The sequence below is a fragment of the Lissotriton helveticus genome, chromosome 3_1 (genome assembly GCF_964261635.1).
Source record: "Lissotriton helveticus chromosome 3_1, aLisHel1.1, whole genome shotgun sequence".
NCBI classification, from domain to species: domain Eukaryota; kingdom Metazoa; phylum Chordata; class Amphibia; order Caudata; family Salamandridae; genus Lissotriton; species Lissotriton helveticus.
Window position 1 is genome coordinate 453,765,654 of NC_136061.1, and position 19,671 is coordinate 453,785,324.

The 19,671-nt window shown below is 42.4% G+C and overlaps 1 protein-coding gene across 1 annotated transcript; it reads right to left on the reverse strand.

The window, feature by feature from the left end:
• Window positions 1-1,486: 1,486 nt before the first annotated feature.
• On the reverse strand, window positions 1,487-14,243 carry LOC144824609 (gamma-crystallin-3-like). The gene is made up of 3 exons (XM_078683663.1): window positions 14,196-14,243; window positions 3,761-4,003; window positions 1,487-1,812 (listed from the first exon to the last, which is right to left on the reverse strand). The coding sequence occupies exons 1-3, from the start codon at window positions 14,202-14,204 to the stop codon at window positions 1,537-1,539; spliced, it is 528 nt and encodes a 175-aa protein (XP_078539789.1). The 5' UTR covers window positions 14,205-14,243; the 3' UTR covers window positions 1,487-1,536.
• Window positions 14,244-19,671: the final 5,428 nt, after the last annotated feature.

Here is a 19,671-nt window from a genome sequence, read left to right on the forward strand (position 1 = left end):
AATCAAGATGACTTCAGGTGTGCCATACTTTTGTCATAAGTAAGACTGTTAGCGCTCTAGTTGTTCTTTAGAACACTCTGGGACATTCTGTCATTGGGCTATAGTTGGGCTACATCTGGCTGATATTTGGGCTACATTTGTTTTTTTTTGTCTCTGGTGGCCATCTTTGGGCTACATTGGGCTACATTGGGCTACATTTGGGCTCTAACATATATATAGCCCAATGTAGCCCAATATATATTTTTTCAAAGTTAATTTTCGTAAATACCACTGGAGCATATATCTTGAGACATAGCAAAGGCACATCGGGGTACCAGTCCCTACAATTTTGCCAAGTTTGGTGAAAATCCATTCAGCCGTTCGAGCTAAAAGTGCGACAGACCGCCCTATGGAAATTAACATGGGGAAAACACGTTTTGGGACCCCCCTTTTATCTCGGCCCCCGCTTGACGAATCCCCCCTAAACTTTCAGGGAAGGACCGGAGCGCCACGAGGCAAAGTTGCTGAACAATTCAGGCAGATTCCTCAACCGGCGCCAATGTTATTCCCAATAGAATGTTGCGATTTCCCTATGGAAATCAATCCTAACTATATATACCTACTGGGGACCGCCAGTAGGTAATATATATATATATATATATATATATTTCATTTAGTAAATATGACGTTTATATGTGAGTGATGTGACATTGTGACATTTAGTGATATATAATGTGACAATGATAGACTGACAAACATTACAAAACTGCATAATTAACACAAAAGAGAAGGATCTCTGTCCAATTACAAAGTTCAAAAGTAACCTACCTTGTCATCTATTCAAGGTTACAGTGACCAAGGACATGAGTAGATAGTACGGCAACGTTTCAACCCTGTGTAGGCTTGTGGGAGATCATAAACTGTTGAACTTAACCCTGGAATGCCCACAGTCCTGCTTATTTTGCGCTTAGCCCCATAAACATTCCACCATAATGGCGGAATTTCCTTTTGACCAATTCTCACCCGCCCTGATTCTGTGGTTTTTCTCTCATTAATGATGCTAAGTGCTCAGCTAGCTTTTGGGAACCAGGTCCATAGATAGGAGAACTTGTACATGCAGTACAATATAGGGTGAAACGTGTTTTTTGTTGTAATCTGCTTCTTGTGCAGCCTCATCCAACCTACCTGACTGGCTCATGGTGACACTAGGCTCAGAGAACACGTGTTTTCAAATAGTGGCAATTGGGACATGAAGTATAGGGGATCTAGCATGGCTAGTACTTCTTTTCAATTTGGAGATTTTGTAGAGAGACGGACTCCTGAAGTTGAGAAACCAAATAGATAATGATTCTGCTTTCAAAAGAAAATATGCTCATCAATTCTAGCAGCAGAATATGTTATCTTTTATGTTGCATTATGATTTTTAGCTTTATAAAGTAATTTTTATATTTTTCCAAAACGAAGAATATCAAAAGGAGACATTGTTAAAAAAAATAATAATAAAGGATACGTGTATGTTTACTCTTTTATTGCTCACATATTAACAGCACTACAATTTTAATAGAATGCTTCAACTTGTCTGAAGGAGCCAACCTTGGAGTTCGCTGCTCCCCAGTTGGTGTACCTCCGGAATTCACCCGGTCTCAGGTAGTACTGACGCCCTCTGTAGTTTGGCTCTTCATAGAAGATCCAGTGGCCCTCCAGCACATTGCAGGAGTGGATTTCGCGGCGGTTGAATTCTTCATATACATTAGGGCAATCCTCAGTAAACTCCATCATCTGGCCTCTGAATTCCTCCTTCTCATATATCTTGATCCTAAATGATCCCCGGTGCTTTGATAGAAGAATGAGAGATCATTATGAGTCAAATACAACGAGTCACCTTTCATTGTTAACATAAGTCACAAGAAAATTGACCCTGAAATGCACTGCATTGTAAGGTCTGACATCAAAGGCAGAAGTATAAATGCCGTCCAACCATAAAACACAGAATGGAATATTTGTTGGGCAGGACAAACAGACACCGGTCCAGAGACGACAGTCATCGAATCAGGAGCAGGAAGTCAGATGGCACATGCAAATACTCTCTATATGACTTTAACCACTTGGGAGCTTCGTAAACATACCTCCCCAGTGCTGCGCTGTCCATTATCCGGTGCTGAACTGGACGTCCAGCGGTCGCACGCAGCACTGGGGAGGTAGTGCCCGTGACGACCGTTGGCCGACGGCAGCACTTAAGGGGTTAAATGTGAATCTCTTTTGACTTCAAAGACAACAAAAACAAAACTATTTACATAACAATTGGTATCACCCCCCTCCTAGCGCCTTGAGACCCTACGGGTGAGTAGTGCGCTCTATAAATGTCTTGATTGATTGATTGATTGAGATGTTAAAGTGTGCACGAATGAGCCTGACTGCTACTGTAGAAGAATCTGGTGATGAAGGTAGGGCATTTAGTGGGCCGGGTGCGTCTGAGTGTCAGACTTATTCGTAATTTAAAACTGACAAAGATACAGACTATCTGGCACTAAAATCATGTCCTTAAAGTTAATGGGAAACACACTGATAAACTTCTGAACAATAAATGGTATAAACATTAAGGTAATCTATGTCATCCTGTGAATATTTCACATGTTGTATTTAACCTCGTATTCCCTTAGAATGTTAGCTATTTCCAGGATGTTGTGTTTCTATATTTTTTCGCATATAGCACATTACTCTTGTACAGTGCATACTCAAATGAGTTGTTGCCTGATGTTTTTAATGGGGCCACGATTAAGCGCTCTGGTGTTGAACTTGAAGGCACTGTGAGTTTCTCACTGTGCCTGCCAGTGGCTCAAAAGATGTTCAGAGTACATGGCCATCCAATCCTTGGCCTCTCTAAGCATCATACAGAGCCATGGTCATGTATTACAGTTGCAATTGCAACTCTGTGCTATGGTGTGTTAAACAGAAAAACAGTTGTCAAGGCGAAAGTAAAAGAAAATGCAGTGCTTACAGGTGAGTGGATGTGATGTGTATTTGCAGCAGTAAAGTGAAGGAGATGCGAGGAAGTGCATTCAGGAGACAGTGAAAAGAGGGTGGAGAAAAGGAAAGAGATGAGGTGTAAGATCTGTATCGATGAAATAGGGCGTACATACCTATCATAGAGTGAACATAACAAGAGTGATTGACACTCTGAAGACCACTACCTCTTCCACAGGCCTCAATTATGTTAAATTCAGAGTATCACAATTTTAGAACTGAATCGTTTTTAATATTACTTATTTACAATAAAGCATTGCTACTTATTTATCCCCTTGGGCGCGGCCGCAATTCTGTGCCTGTGCGGTCGTTTTAATGAGTGGGCGGGTTCATGACGGCCCCCAGCCGTCATCAGCACACGCCCACCGTGATGCATGGCGGCTGGGGGCCGTCATCAGCATGGAAGGGGTTAACTTAAGCGTCTAACAACAATTGATCAAGCCAATAATTATGGCTGGTTTTAGGTGTTTGCCAGTTATTATGCTATAAATCTGGTAGCACTAAATAAAAGCTCAGAGAGGAACCAAAATACCGCTTGGGTCACAGAAATTTAGTTTGTGTATTTAGGGCAAGATGGCTTGCTGCGTTGTGCTGCATGTAAGTTTGATAAATATGGCCCTAAAATGGATTCCATATTGCCTAAAGCTCGCTTGGGTAAGGTTTGTTCAAATCAATTCTTATTAAAAGCATATCATTACCAGTTGTTTTTATTTGTGATTAATCCAGTGATTTACAAATTATATAAATCGACAATTACCTGTGGGATGACACGGACGGATTGTATTGAATCATTATAGCCCAACCACTGTTGAAAGTCTGGGTAGTCACCCTTTTTCAGGTAGTATTGGTATCCAGTGTAGTTGGGGTGCTCATACAGCATCCAGTTGCCATTTTCCACACGGATGGAGTTGCAGCGATTGAAGTAAGAACTCAGTTCTGGACTGTCAGAATTGCATTCATAGGAACGGCCCTGGAAGTTTTTGTCCTCGTAGAAGATGATCTGCCAAGAAAAAAACAGTGATAATATCATTATTCTACAGAAAGAACTTCATTTTATGATGTACTTCAAAAATGCTTTAGCATTTTCAACTACTTTTTTGATACTGTAGATACATTTAGTTTAGTTCAGTTAAAGCATATATGGGGTGGCATTCACCAACGACCAGCTTCTTGGCACTGCTCTTGGGAAGAGATTGCATTCTCTGTCACACCAGATAGGCGTGTGCACTGTTTCATGAACAGTTACGTTTTCAAGACCAGTCTCAAGATTAAGATGATCAACATGAACTTTTAAGGATGCAGTGGTGAATGAATTCTAGAGGTGAACTGTCTGCAGTGAAAAACGCTTATCCCTAACTTGATTTGTGTGCATTTTCGGGGTTGCATTACACAGACATTTTTAAGGCATGGGTGGAGTGAACAATTGCACAGGGCCCCCACCTTTTAATGGGTCCCTGCAAAAGTGATTTTTTGTAGTTATCTCTCTTCTATTTCTCTATCTCAACATTTAACGTATAAGTAAATATTGTTTGGCCTCAAATGGTTTAAATAAGTGGAAAATAGGCAATTAAAGTCAAAGGTGTTCTGAAGAACACAATTCTTGCGTAGTGCCCTCAACATCCTTAAGATGACTGTGGGCCACAAGATGGCTCAGCATATGTAAGGTTCCTGTTAGGTCAGTGTGGCAGAAATCAGGAATCATTGATGAAGAATACCATGGCTTGTTTGAGAAACAACCTTGACCATTGTAGCATGATTTTTGTATCACTGATAATTAGTAAAAAAAATCAAAAGGTGGTCAGTCGTCTTTAATCCCTTTACTGCCTAACAATTTGATATTTAGCACAACGTAAATAATTGATGAATAGTTGACTAATGCTAAAGGCCTTATTATGAATACGGCGGTCAATGAAACTGCTGTAGTCGTGGTGGGAATACAACCATCGCCTCACTGCAGGACCACCCGCAGTATAAGTATTTTGAGTTGCCTCACTGGCGCTCTTTTTATTGAAAAAGGGAGGTGGTGAGGCAATAAAGGGGACACTACTGGGCTCCTTTGTGCTTCTGTGCACTGGGGTGATTGCAGGGGGCACATTTTTTGTCCCCCTGTAATGTAACACCCCCAGTTCCTGCATTGGAAGGAAGGCACTACATGGTGCATTCCTTCCTGTGCAGGAACTTGCACTGGCATTCCCGGGACGGTGCTGTTTAAGGCTCACAATGAGCTTTTAAACAGCACCGCTGTGGGACCACAATGCTGCCTGCCAACAGACCACATGCGCCTTTATAGATTTGCACCACAGACCCTCCAACCCTGTGGCATAAGTGAATATGTATCACTTTTTATGCCAGCCCATTTCTACATATTGGCTGTACCTGAGCTTCTCTCTCCCTCTTATATTGTACAGGGCATCAATAAACAATAACGAGATCTTTGAGGAGAAGGGCATGCTTATTTGTTGTTTGTTATTTGTTGAGCAGATAATACAATCACTGCTCTACCTTTTTACAAAGTCTGGAAAACAGGTGGAAACTCCCAGGAAGAATCACTCTGCCCTGATTGAAGAATATTCAACATTTGAAAACAAAATGGACATAGGTTGGCCCGTGGTTGTCACCAGCGAGCCCAAAGTTAAATATTAGTTCTGTGCTTACAGTATCTGCAATTCATGTGGAATTTTAACAGACACTACCTGTTTCTACCTGCAAAGAAAAACTCTACTGTCTCATATGAGAGGAGGAACAAACCACTCAACCAAGATGACAATGGGCAGTGTGCAGCTTACCCAAACCTGAATTAAGGTAATTTTAAGGAAGTCAGCATCAAGGAGTCTCAATTGAAGTTTTCTCTGAGTGCACTTTGAAAAGGTTTGGTGATCACAGGGCAAATCACAATCCTAGATCACATGATTGAAACTGATGGCAAATTAAAACAAATGAGAGCACAGTAAAAAGTCCTTACAATCTCATGCAAATGGTCCAATGATTGACAGAGCAGTGTGTCTGCATCATCCTCCAGAATTCCTAAAAGTGAAAAGTATCTCACTATTGATGAGGAGTTCATTAGACAATGTGGTCAATCATTCAGGTTTCATGGGAACTAAATGTATCCCCTTGATTTCAGCTCACACAATGCTCCCAACATTTACTGAACAAGCATTAACAAATCCAACAGATTTGGCTTTTTTTTATGCAAGTACGCAGGGGCACTTATGGGGCATGCACACAAACCACCGCATTTGCATGCACACCTTTCAGCAACAGATCAACAAGCAGATATAAACATGGGCAGCAGAAGGCACAGGATACTGTGTCTCTGAGTAATTCAGGATGGTATGCATAATGTGTCCTTCGGGGGCAGAGTGTGATGGACAGCAGGGAAACATAAGGTGATGTTTGTCAGAAGAGAACAGGGTAATGTTTTTCTGGCAAGCCACAATGACGTACATTGGGGAAGTACTGGGCAATGAAATTCAGGGTATCATTGGGTGATGCAATTCAGGGCAATACTTGGTGAAGTGCTATAGAGGCTGCTAGGAGGCACATAAGGGTATTTGATTATATGTTCTGACATGAAAACTGGAAGAAATGAATTCTAGTCATAGGAGGAGCCCTGGCTATTGTGTTTGTGGTTAGCAGTGGCTGTAATACATTATGGGATGGCTGGATAATGTATGGTACAAGGGTGGAGAGATGTGTGCATTATAGTGAAAAACAGATATGTCCTGCAGGGAGAACAGGGTGATGTACAACGTAGGCAAATGTTGAAGTGGAATCAATGAAACACAAATGTTCAGAGAGCCTTCAATATGCCCACGCCTGGCATAACTAGTCAGTATTTGTTTGTTCTTGAGTCTCGAACTTGTATTTTTCATATCATTAATGCATCATGACATGTCCTTGTAAGCTCAGCATACACATTAAAAGTGATGTTCTTGTTTGGCTGAATGTGTTATTTAAAAATCATGATAGAGCCTTAAGGGGCCTTAGAGGGTTGGGCTCAGATCTGGGGGAACCTCTTCAAGGATGATGCTGTCGAAGTCCACTCAATATGCAAGGGTATCATTCACAACTTAATGTTGTTAAAAGCTTCTGCAAAAGTTTAGTAGGATTTGAAGACAAAGGTCTCCATTGTGTGTAATCTGAAGAGCATTACCAGCCACATGTTTGTATGGTTGGTGTGTCCTTGCTCTACTATGGGCCAGGGACAGACTAATTTGCATATAGCCAGGTTCTGAGCTGGGATGGGGCAGTGAGCTAAATAACGGTGATGGATCAAGCCCTGATCTTTGGACTGGGTAAGAGTGGTCTGCCTAATTCAGACACTCTGTTCATCACCACCCCCTTTTCTGAATCCTACTATGGTCCGAAGCAGCAGCTTTTGGGGCGTGAGGGCAGAGGGTCCCTATTCGCCCCACCATCTTCCCAACATGAAAAGCGTCTTTCAGTTTCAGCAAAGGTCAGCCTGACAGACACTTTTCTTTTTCAGGTCGGGCAGCCAGGTGCTATACATGCGCTAAATGTGCATGTGCTTTGCTGCCTGAACTGAACTTTGCCAGGCTGAAGATGTTAAAGCCATGTGGGCGAGACCTCCTCTCCTCGGCAAAGTGCATTAAGGACCTTTCCCTCATGACGAGGGGGGGCATCATTGATAGACTCAGACCTCGTTTCTTTAGTTTTAATCCCTTAAGTGACCAGAGTTGAGTGTTTATCACTGACACCTTGTCACAGAGTGGGTTGGGGTCAGCAATCTCACTGACATCATTCCGCCCTTGACAAGAAATAGTATCGATACAGGACTCGTCTGACAGTTATTATGCCGCTGCATGATCAAAAGAGAAAGACAGATTTGAGTGATAGTATCTACTGCTGAACATTGTAACTATTATGATTTAGTGAGACTAAGAAATATTGTCGGTATTCTTTATCATTAAGAAAAAGATGAAGTGTTAAACTTTGAGATTCCATTATCACGCAAAATGGTTAATGTTTTGGCTCTGAAGAAGCAACCTCGATGTAGTAAAACATGGGTTGGCTACTTTTCTGTCCACAATAAAGATAAAAGATTTGAACAACAGCAAAAAAAAAAAATTAATGCACCATGACGAGTACCAAAATGCTAAGAAAATTCCAGGCCTGGGCAAGCTATTCACGCCAGACAGTGACGGAGACAAAGTAAGGTACTTTCAGGCTTTCTTTCGTTTAATTTGAGCTATGTCATTGGAAGGGCAGCAATACACTACTACCAGGCACTTAGGCACACCTGCATAGCTGCAAAAGGCCTCAGATCATTTGGGACACCTTCAGTCCATCCAGGGTTTATGATTGAAGGAACATCATCCTTGTTACACATATCACACTCATTTTTTGAATGATGCTGGTGGCTACTGACTCTGAAAGTGCCCTGGGTTCTGCTGCCCAGGGCAAGTGATTTATCCTCTAATGATAAATGTTGATTGGTATAATTCTAACTGATAAGAAGAGCCTACTTGTAAGTCCCTACTATGGTAGGGCATGTAGGTTTAAAGACCCCAGTGGACTTGATGCACTTAAGAGTGCATTACCATGCAGTCTGGTGTCATTTTAAAATTGGGCCTGCCTCACAGGCTCGTTTTGAAATAAAACTGTGTCCAAATTTTACTTTGGAAATAAACACCCTTTTAAATTCCAAAACTACCTTTTTATTACTCGTATGCCACCCCTACAATCTGTCCTAGGTGCCTCAAGGTTAGGATGCATAATTCTTAAAAGCAGGGACTATACAGAAATGTTTTATATGCTCTAGAAGGGAAAACAGCAAAATAGTTTTTCCCTATGGTAGTGCTACTAGCCCCATAGGCTAACATGGGGTGGGATTTAATAAAATTAATAAAGTCTAACTTTTTATTGGAGCAAGCTAGTATCATCATTCAAAGTATCAAATTAATAGTTACATTAAACTTAACAACTTGCCATGGTCAAATATAATATAACTATTACAGGAAAGTAGTTTCAGAAAATAATATACTGAAGTTACCTACAGTAGCCCTGTAGCAGCTTATTTTGATTGGTCAGCATTTGCTAGACTGAGCCAAGCTGCTTTCTGAATAGGTGTGAAAAGGAACAGTACAACAGTACAACTATTTGTTGGGAGGAGATCTTCTTCCTGGAGAAGATAAGCTGTACTTCAAAAGCATGGGCCTCTGCAGAAAGCAGATGTCACAGGACACAGCCACCCAGACTTCCTCGATCTCTAGCCAGATTGGAGCCACCTATTTAAATTAGGAAAAGGGGTGGAAGGGGAGTCTATTCAATTGTTAGTCACACCTCTGGATTGGGATACACCGGCACACACTCCAAGTAGAGATTTTCTCCATGTTGATGTTTGGGAGAATGTTGCATTCTGGGCTAGAATTTTGCCATATTTCAGAGGACGTAGTCATACCAGAGGGAGGTAATTTAGTTTCTATTGGTAAGGTTGCCCCTCTCCTTCAAATGAAGATATATAGGATAGATATGGCAGCTCTGGAGAGCTCACCAGATCACTGCCTGGAAAAGAAAGAGAGAAAAAGGACTGCCCTGGACTGCTCCAAAAAGAGATGGCTTCTCTAAGACTGCACTTGCTGCACGCAGAAGGCTCCACTGTGTCAGAATCCAAATCGAAAGGAGTGGGCTTACTGACCAGCAACGAGTACAAAGCAGCTGAAGAAGTCACCTTTAAAAGGGGCATCCCAGCTGGCCAGTTTAACTGGACTAGTCTTGGACTGAGCAAGTGCGTTGCGAGAGATTGAGTCCTAGCTCTCAAGTGGCACCCCACAGCTTATGAACCCTTGGCCAGTACTAGAGGACACATCTCGCCAAAGCAACCATGACACAGCTGGCAGCTTCAGTGGAATTGAAGCAAACTGACGCAAAGCCTCCCAAAGTCTCGCCGCTTCACTGCCAGTTTCAACATAACGGATGCGAGTCAGCAAGAAGACTTCCAATGCCTTGTCGCACAGCTTTATTAAAGCCGATGCAGCACGACATAACTTTACACAGGACCTTGCATCATAGCACTTGCCGTTCCTCAGTACTGACTCTGGATAACATAGAGTCTTGCAAAGCGACGCCATACAGACAAAACACCAAAGACATAAGGTTCAATACCTAGCAGGCCTAGCTTAGTCCTGTGCCCGGCCTGCTCTCCGCCATGGTTGGCCTAAACGTGTGAGTTTGTCCAAGTCCAGTATGAACAGATACCCTCAGTTGGCATTTTGTGCCTTTTAGCTCTACTTTTACCTAAATCTTTAGAAAAGAATTGCTCTGGTTACCTACTTTAGATTGTGTTGTGTCTTTTACTTATTTACTGTTCTGGTGGTAATAAATGTTCTACACATGCTTAGCTCCTATGCTAAGCCTGATTGCTTCTTTCCCAAGCTACCAAGTGTTGAGCAAGGATTTAACTGAGACTTTCCTGGTCCAATTAGTGATTGTGGTATTATTACTAGCTGAAGTTGGATGCCCCCACCTACTAATAACCCACTTTCTTACAATGATGAACAACATTTGTTGTGCTTGGACTTTAAAGTCTAGCATTACTTTCTGTTGGAAAAATCAAAACTTGAAGTCCAAAAATGTTAAATTCTGTAGAAAAAAAAGAAACAGATTGGCTAACGGTGCTACAACCGGTATGGATGGAAGATGAATGAAAAATTAAAAATACATAGATTTCCTTTCATAATGTTGAAAATTTGACCTATTATTGGTTTGTTGTATTAACATTTTCTCAGCTTGTTTCCATGTCCCACATCCTGCTAAAAAGTATCTTGGTTAATGTAATTCATTTCCATTTACCTCATTCACCTCATGCAATAAAGCAACGCACCTGGAATTATGGAAGGTGAAAGCATACTGAGTTTTAGTCGGGCAATACATTGCCTTACGCAATTTATGTCTGTGCGGCAGTAGTGGTCGGCAATAGGTGTTTCTGTAGGGCGGTGATGTGGGCAGGGGGAGGGGCAGGGTGGGGGGTAGTAATGTATGGATTACGGAGTTTTACAGGTAAGTAAACATTTAAATAAATAAAACAAATTTCGTTGCGTGCACTGCATCACATTTGGTGATGCAGTGCGCGCAACAACATTCATTTTATTTATTTAAATGTTTACTTAACTGTAAAACTCCGTAATCCATACATTACTACCCCCACCCTCCCCCTCCCCCTGCCCACGTCACCGCCCTGCAGAAACACCTACTGCCGACCGCTACCGCTGTGCGGACTCGATATCCATCTAAATGTCCACCAATGAAAAAGTCAAATGCTTCTTATTGATCTCATGCAGATGCAAAGCTCCTCTGAAGCCAAACACTAGAAGCTCAAACACTTGCAACAACAGCTATTCCACTAGGACACTCCGGTTGCCATTAACTTATAACTACAAAGGATGTGACAGGCAAATGCCACAAGTGACATTCGTGAAACTATACCTAACAAGCAGTGGCTAAGCCATTAGGGCTAGCATTCGCTGCCAGTGTTTTGAATAAGTCATGGCTAGTTTTTGTCAAGGTTTCTCTAAAACTTTATTGTTGTGTAAGCTGCTGGGTCCTCGTCAATTTAAAGGAAAACTAGTGACTAAAAGCACAAATATTTTGGAGACCTCAAAGAGCATACACTAAAATAGTAGTGCCTTGTGCTCCTTGTGAAAGGGCAGAAAGCTGTCACTCACTGTGAAGTTAGCTATTGGCTGAAGTGAACGGACCCATTGCCCCATGCTATACAATGTAGTGGGCCGACGAAAATGTGAAAAAAAACAGTTAACAGACCAATGGATTAAGAGGGCTGGCAAAATCCCCTATAAATAGTTCTATTTTACGTACAATTGTATTAAAACAAAAAATCTTTGTCCAAAGAAACTTTACTTGAAACAAAGAAAAGTGTCCAACGATGTTTTGTTGTTTGCTAAAAAGGAAGCCTTTTTAGCCACCAAAAAAGATATCATTAAAAAAATCAAAGAGTGAACACATTTAAACCATTCAAATCTGTTTTAATTATACTTGAATACGATTAACCTTTTCTTTTAGATGTTTACATGGCCCAAGCCAGAGTCTCTTCAAACTCTTGTCAGGGAATCATATGTAGGAGACAGGAAATGACTCGTAAGCATCTTAATCACCCGTCCTCTGTACAGCGCGCACCACATTCTCAGTGAAATAGACAAGATGAAAGGATCATACAAAAATCTAAAATAAATTCAGATGTAGTCCAAACCACTTTCTACCTGAAAGGATCTTAAAAGGTAACTCTGTTTCAATGTAAAGTATAAAGCAGCTTTTGGTCAACGCACTTTCATCATATGCCCCACAAGTAAGTCCTGTCTATTTTTTTATTCATAATCCACTTGTTTTAGCTACTTTACATACAAGGTTTTGGCCTTAAGCCTGGTACAAAACAGTTGTGCGACGAAGTGGAAAATGAAAAAAAGATAGGACCATATTATCAAGAAAGGGCGATACATTATCGCTGCTTTTATCGGTAGGAAACTGCCGCTAAAGCGGCGATAATGGGCTTGATAATATGCCCTTGTGAATTCCCATAGAAGCCCAGGTTAACACCACATCCTGGGCTTCTAGGGGAATTCACAAGGGCATATTATCAAGCGCATTATCGCCGCTTTAGCGTCAGTTTTCTGCTGATAAAAGTGGCGATAATGTATCGCCCTTTCTTGATAATATGGCCCTAAATTTGTATTCTTGCGCAGACATACGTTTTGTCCCTTGTTATAAAATACACAATACATTCTTCAACATTTCCCAGATAAAGTTATGTTAATTTAAAACTGCTGTCTTTCTCTACTACGAAAAAATAAGAGCGACTATTGTGCTCCTGTTTCGTCACTCATAAAACCTGTTGTGAAATTTGCTGTGTGGTAGCTGCAGTCCAATCTTTGGCATATAATAAACTTTACTGCTCCGTGGACACTCCCTTGCTTAGGACCGCCTCTTGCAATTGAAATGATGCCTTTACAAAAACTCTTGCTCAGTGCACCTCACATAAATACACAGATTGAACTTTAATATCTTAAATACTATTTGGTTAATGAACCTCATAAGTTGAGTCAAGGGAGAGGCCTCACAACTGTCAGACAACTGGGCCCACATTTCCTGCAGTGCGTCGTGCAATGAGAAAGATGTACTGCAGGGACGTATCTACTAAGATTGGCCTGGTGCGGCTGTCGTGTCCTGCTGATGCTCTATCAATGCTGCCATGCGCAACACACAATCTTGAATCATGGTGCAGTGTTGAGTGTGCACTGTCTATCATAGGATGTGTACTGGAAGCATAGCCTTCCAGTACAAATAGCCGTGCCTAGGCATACCACGAAAAATCCCACACAGTGAGAGTGTGCTGTGCACCCCACCTTTCATGCAATGTGTTGGGATTTTTTAGATAAAATAATACATTTCATTGTGTTTATGCCTTCTTCAAGTAATTGTTAATTTTGTATGCAAAGCACGGTCTTACTATCTTAGTAGAATGGTCTTCATGTCAAAACATACACGTTTGTGCGCTTATCCAAACCATTAATGACCCCTTGACTCAGAGTCACCCAAAACATACCACTGTACTTTTTTTAGCCTTGAAAAGATCACCTTTCCAGCTAAAAATACTGTTGGTGTTGGATTGTAAATACCATATATCATTTTGTATTGTTTTGCATACATTTGTACCCGTGCAAAGTCTCACTGCATCTGGGCCTCGGTTTGTCTAAGTCCTCAGCGCTTAACGAGTTAAAAAAGGAGGCTGGCACTGTTGAATTCCGGGGATTTTGAATACCAAGGCTTCATATTGGTCTTAGTTCCCCTCACGCCTCTTTATTTAACCATCCTACACTTTATGCCTCTTTAGCTCTCTCTTTCAGAGTATTTTTAATTTACGCTTTCTCCCTTTTATCACTGATTTACTATTGTTTTCTTCCCTATTTATTCTCTGTTTTCAGCCGTTTTCCCCTTTGCATTGGCTCAAAGTATGCTGATGAAAAATGAGCGATGGATCCCACCACCTACAACACAATCCTCGCATAAAGCACTGGAAAACAGCAAAATTCCACAGACATTCCAACATGACTAACCACAAATAGGTTAACGAAACTGTGCTGTAAAGGGTTGATACGTGACTAAACATCAAAAGTAGACTGCCTGCTATACAGAACCTTACGACTCTCTAGTCTTACCTTGCCCATGTTGGCTGGAGTGATCTGCACAGGTGATCTGAAGTCGTAAGCGTCTCAATTAACAGGCCTGCTGTATCTGGCTTTATAGACATCACGCCATGTTGGATTAAACTGAACAAAAGGGTGGTCATCATTTTCTGCAAGCTATGGGAATTTCAGACATTTGCACATTCTGCACTCGTCTGCACAGTAATTCGGCATGTTCTTTTGTGAAACAGACTACCGTAGTCAGTTTGATAAACTGAGATTGGAGGATACTGAATGCTGATGATGTATAATGTGCCAGCATATTTTTGTGTCAGTCATCGCCTCCTCCTCAATCGAATATTAGCAGATACAATACAGTGATTTGCCATTAAATAAAGAACGTTTCGGTGTTCATGTTTTATAAAACACTGTAGGTCTTTTTAATGGTAGGTAGTTTTGCACGAGAACTTTGGCAGTTTTGCATAATGTTAAGTCAGCATAAGCAATTCAGGAAGTACTTTTTATATTAACATTCAATGAGGCTGATAATTAACATAATGCTCCGTTTTTGCCTCTCTGTATCATATTACAATTATAATTGTGCATTCGTGTCCTGAAACAAGATGAGGCAAGCTTGTCTGTGCTGAATGACTTGATATCAAACGAGAGCAACCATCTGTAATGCCACCCTAAGGTTGCAGTTTTTTTTCTGCTTTCTTGAGAGAATCTTAAGATGCCATACTAAGATATATTACCTACTGGCAGTCGCCAGTATGTAGCTATAGTTAGTACCTAGTTTTCAAAGGAAAAGTATTTTTTGATCTGTCAATATCTTTGGCGCCGCATGACAAATCTTCGCGAAATTTTCAAAAATAATGACCCGCTCTGGTCAGCTCCTGTCTTAAAAGTGGCAGGATAATTCGTCAAGCGGGGGTCGAGTAAAAGGGGGGTTCCAAAAATGCATTTTCTCCATGTTAATTTCCATAGGAACTTTTGTTGCAGCTACAGCCTGAACTGCTGAATGGAATTACACCTAATTTGGCAGCGAGGTAGCTCTTGGTCCAGAGTGCACTCTTTGCTTTAAATGGTGTAAATCTATTCAGTAGTTCCTGAGAAATTTCAAAATAAAAAATATTGATATCTGGTGACTGTGGTGGATCCGGGAACCCTCCCTTTCACGAGCATCATTTTGATTGACTATCAACACTCCAAACCAAGAAGTGTTGGCTGCGATCTTGTGACTTTGTAAAACCGAGTCACAAGAAAAAAGAGAATAAAATGATTTAAAAAAAGAAAAGGGGGCAGGGTAGAAATACCCTGACCCACCTAGGCCTGGTAAGGGGGTCACACAGGGACCCCAGGGCCTCAAAAAGCATTTTATTTTTTAAAATAGCAGGATTCACGCTGGGTGCGCAAATCCCACCGAGAAAATTAAAAAAACAAAGCGCGGTGGCCTGCACTTCGTTCGAATCAGTCACCGGGTGGGCCGGGTACTGGGGCAATAAGTAAAATATATACGGGTCCCTTTGGGGCCCCCGCAGCCCCAGGGACCACCACGTCCCCTTGGCATGTTTAATATTATGTGGGGGCACGTGACCCCGACGCAGACTCGGGACCGCCACCTCACTGGGGCTTTTATAATTTATGCATGGGGGCTCCTGCCCCCGCCACAATGCCACGGGGACCACCACCTCCCCGGGGTCCTCCTGGGCCCCCCTAAGCCCCATGGACCGCCACATCCCCGGGGTTTCAATATAAATAAAAGTGAGGGGGGCTTCTGCCCTCCACACTGCCCCAGGGATAACCACCTCTCTGGGGCTTTAAGTCTGTTAGAGGGGGACTGTGTAGCTCCAGTAATGTCCCAGGGTGCCTACCCCCAAGATATTTCAGTTTGCACTGTCATTGCAAACTTCTGCATTGCTTAGTGGAAGCGAGAGCAGGAATCCTGCTCTCGCTTCCACAAAGCAAAGCAGAATTGCTTTTGGGCAAAGGGAGCTGCATGTTAGCAGCTCCCTTTGCCCAAAAGCAATGCCGGCTCTCACAGGAGGCGGGGAGCCAGCAGGAACTGCGGGGGCATTGGGACTCCCCCCACGGTCCCCAACATGAGGGCCGGCACTGGGGGATGGGGGCCAAAAGTGGTCACATGGCCCCTCCTGATTTTTTTTTTTGTAAACGAGGCAATGCCCCGGGGGATAGGATCCGCAGGGCCGAAATCAGCCTCGGGAGGGGGGCTGTGCGGACCCGCTCTCATTAAAAAAAAACTATGTCTCAGGCCCTGGGGTCCTCTGGGCCCAAAAATAATTAAGGGAAGGAGGGCTACACAGCCTCCCTCCCCCCAAAAAAGTCACCATCTTGCCGGAGGCTCTGCCCCCTCCCTGCACCACTCTGCAAAGGCACCTCCTGGCATGTTCTGGGTTGGGGGATTAAGTCCACCAGAATCCTAAGGGTCCTTAGGGGCCAACTAGCCCACCATGTACCTCCAGTAAGCCCCACTTAGTGGGATTGCCGAGAGGGGGTCCAAGGCCATGCCCCTTTTTACACCACTCTGCAAACGTACCTCTTGGCGCACAGCTGTTGGGGCGATAAGGTCCAGAGTTGTCCTGAGGACCTCAGGACTAAAGTGGACATCGTCCCCTGAGCAGCAGTGCACCAGGAGGCACGTTTGCAGAGTGGTGTAAAAAGGGTGTGTGACCTTTACAAATCCAACACACACACACACAATGAGGCGTGTTTGTAGAGTGGTGGAGAAAGGGGTCATGGCCTGTGTCAAGTCTCAGCAATCCCACTATCTGGGGTTTACTGGAGGTGTCAGGTAGGCTACTTGGCCTCCAAAGACTCCCAGCACTGAAGGGGACTTTAATTCCCATTCAAGAGTGTGCTGGGGAGCGCATAGACTGGTGGGCAAAGGGGGTGTGGCCTGCTTGGAGAAATTACCAATGCTGCTGTGTGCGACTTACTGGAGGTAATAGAAGGGGTAGTTAGCCCCCAACGAAATCCTTGAGGGCTAACTACCCCTCCTGTTGCCTCCTTCAAAGTCACACACAGTGGTATTGCTAAGAGGTTTCTGGAGGCCATGCCCCCTTTTCTCCAGCACTCTGCAAACATGCCTCCAGGCACACAACAAGTTTGGGGATGAAGTCCACTTTACTCCTGAGGGACTTTGGGGGCCAAGAAACCCTCCTGGTAATTCCTGTAAGTCATATGCAACGGTTTTCCTGAGCGCTGGTCGGAGGCCCAGCCCCCTTTCAGCACCACTTTGCAAACACAACTACTACATTATAGTTATAAATTAGCATTTAAAAAAACCTTGAAATTAACTAACAAACCATAGGTTTCAGGGACGTTATAGTTAGTTGGACATTTCACTAGTACAAAACCAGAGAAATGTGCCCGTTATAGTTAGTTGGGCTAACTATAACTCACGCCCCCGCAATGCACTGCTGATGACATCACATATTAAATCACTCATGACATGGTCAGTGATATCACTGTTGAGTTGTAGTTACCTTAGGGTATCAGTTATAGTTACCTGGGATAACTTTAAATATAACTGCTGTATTTCTATGGCTTTGTGTGTCTAAAATCTGAACCTAACTATAACCTCCCTGTAACTTTTGTCTTTTAACTAAATTTCTAGTTTTTAAAAAAAATTGTTATTAACTATAATGCCCCCTGTTTGTGTGTGTGTGTATGTGTGTGTATATATCTGTATATATATATTTATAATTCGATACATATATTTATAATTCTATACATATATTTATATATAGATTTATATATAGATGTATATATATATATATATATGTATATATATTTATATTTTGTTTGTTGAAAAAACCCAAAGGTCACAGTGAGGAACTTCGGTTCTGACTCCATCTTGTGTTTCATCGCCATTTTGTCTTGCCCGCACACAGGAAGCTTGGCGAGCCGAAAACCCTTGCCCTTCGTACCATTTTGCGATAGATAACATCTCTATTCTTGCATTAAAATCAATTCGGAGAACCAATACGGTTAACAAATCCCACCTAAAACCTTATTTAAAGTCTGTGCGCCTTCAGTATTCTTCTCCCTGACTCACTAATCCTTATCCAAAGGTGTCTGGTGGCCTTTAGTATACTTTTCCGACTCACTAATCCTTGAGTCAAACCATCTGCTGGTTTTCATTGTCCTTCTCTCCGCCTTGCGCGGCCTAGCAGGGAGGCCTTCTGCAATACACAAACATGTCTACCACTGTTCATTAACTTTGAGTCCATATAATCAAATCTTCTTGTGGAGTTAGTCAAAACATGACCTAGGGGGTAGATTTTGTAATTGTATGACATCTTGTTTGTTAGAAAATTGTAAACTTGTCATTGGTTAGAATTTTGCGCATTGGGAGTGTTCTCTTACCAATGTAAAATGATATAAAAGTGTGTGAGCCACGGATTCAAGGAGCAGTCTCCTGAGAACATACCATTGGTGTACTTCTTTGATAACTGTGCATAGCTGCAGCTAAAATAAATCCTGTTGTCTACGCTTAACAGAGTTTCCCGTGTCTCTGTACAAGAAGGCAGGTGAACTCGGAGATTTAGGCGTGCCCTGCGCCGCTGGGCCCTTAAAGGTCCAGTTCTTCAACTGGTGCCCAATGTGGGTCGATCTCAGGGGTCGTGGTCAAGCCCGAGGGTCGTGAGGAGTCACGTGAGGAAATTCCGGAGGAAGGGCACCACACCAGTGACCCCTGCATGTCAAAAGTGGACCGAAGGTCTTTGCAACGCGGCTTCTCCTTTCCGACGGCTGCTGAAGACTGCTGCCCTGATGGTCGCCCTGCCTTGGTTCGCATTTGTGATGACTGGCATCTCGAGACAATAGACGGGCCTCTGTTGGCGTGAGAAAACACCTAGTTAAGTAATTGTGGGTAGCTCCCATATCTTTGTTTCTTTTGGTTATATTTTGATTCGAATATTGTAATAGTCGAAGCCGAGGGGTGAGTATATTTACACTGAGTTAGTTGATTGAACCCCTTGAAGTTAGTAAAGAGGCCAGTGAAATAACGATGCCTGGTTTCAGTAAATTTAGGAAATGGTGTTGTTTTGGTAGCTCAAGAGACTCCTGACTCGAAGACGCTTGTCCAGTGCCTTCAGTAGGGACTCCAAAATATGAAGTGTATTCTAAGCATTGAACCGGTCCTATTATCTTCTTCGACCTTTGGGGAAAATACACTAAGAATGACGGTATTTTACAATGGCCGAAGGATGGTAGCTTCGAGTCTTGTGTGTTAGACAATTTAGAAGAAAAACTATTTAAGAGAAAAGTCCGGCCGGCAATGTTTGATTCATTTTGCATTTGGCGAAAAGAGTCAAAACAGAAAGAAATAAAACAAGCAAAGAAAGATAGAATGGAAAAAGAAATTACTATTATACAGGATGCTCAACAGTTTAAAGATAATGAAATGGATCAAGTGATGGAAATCTCAGACAACATCGCATGACGATTGACAAATGTTATCCAGTGTTGCCAACTACTTCCCCGA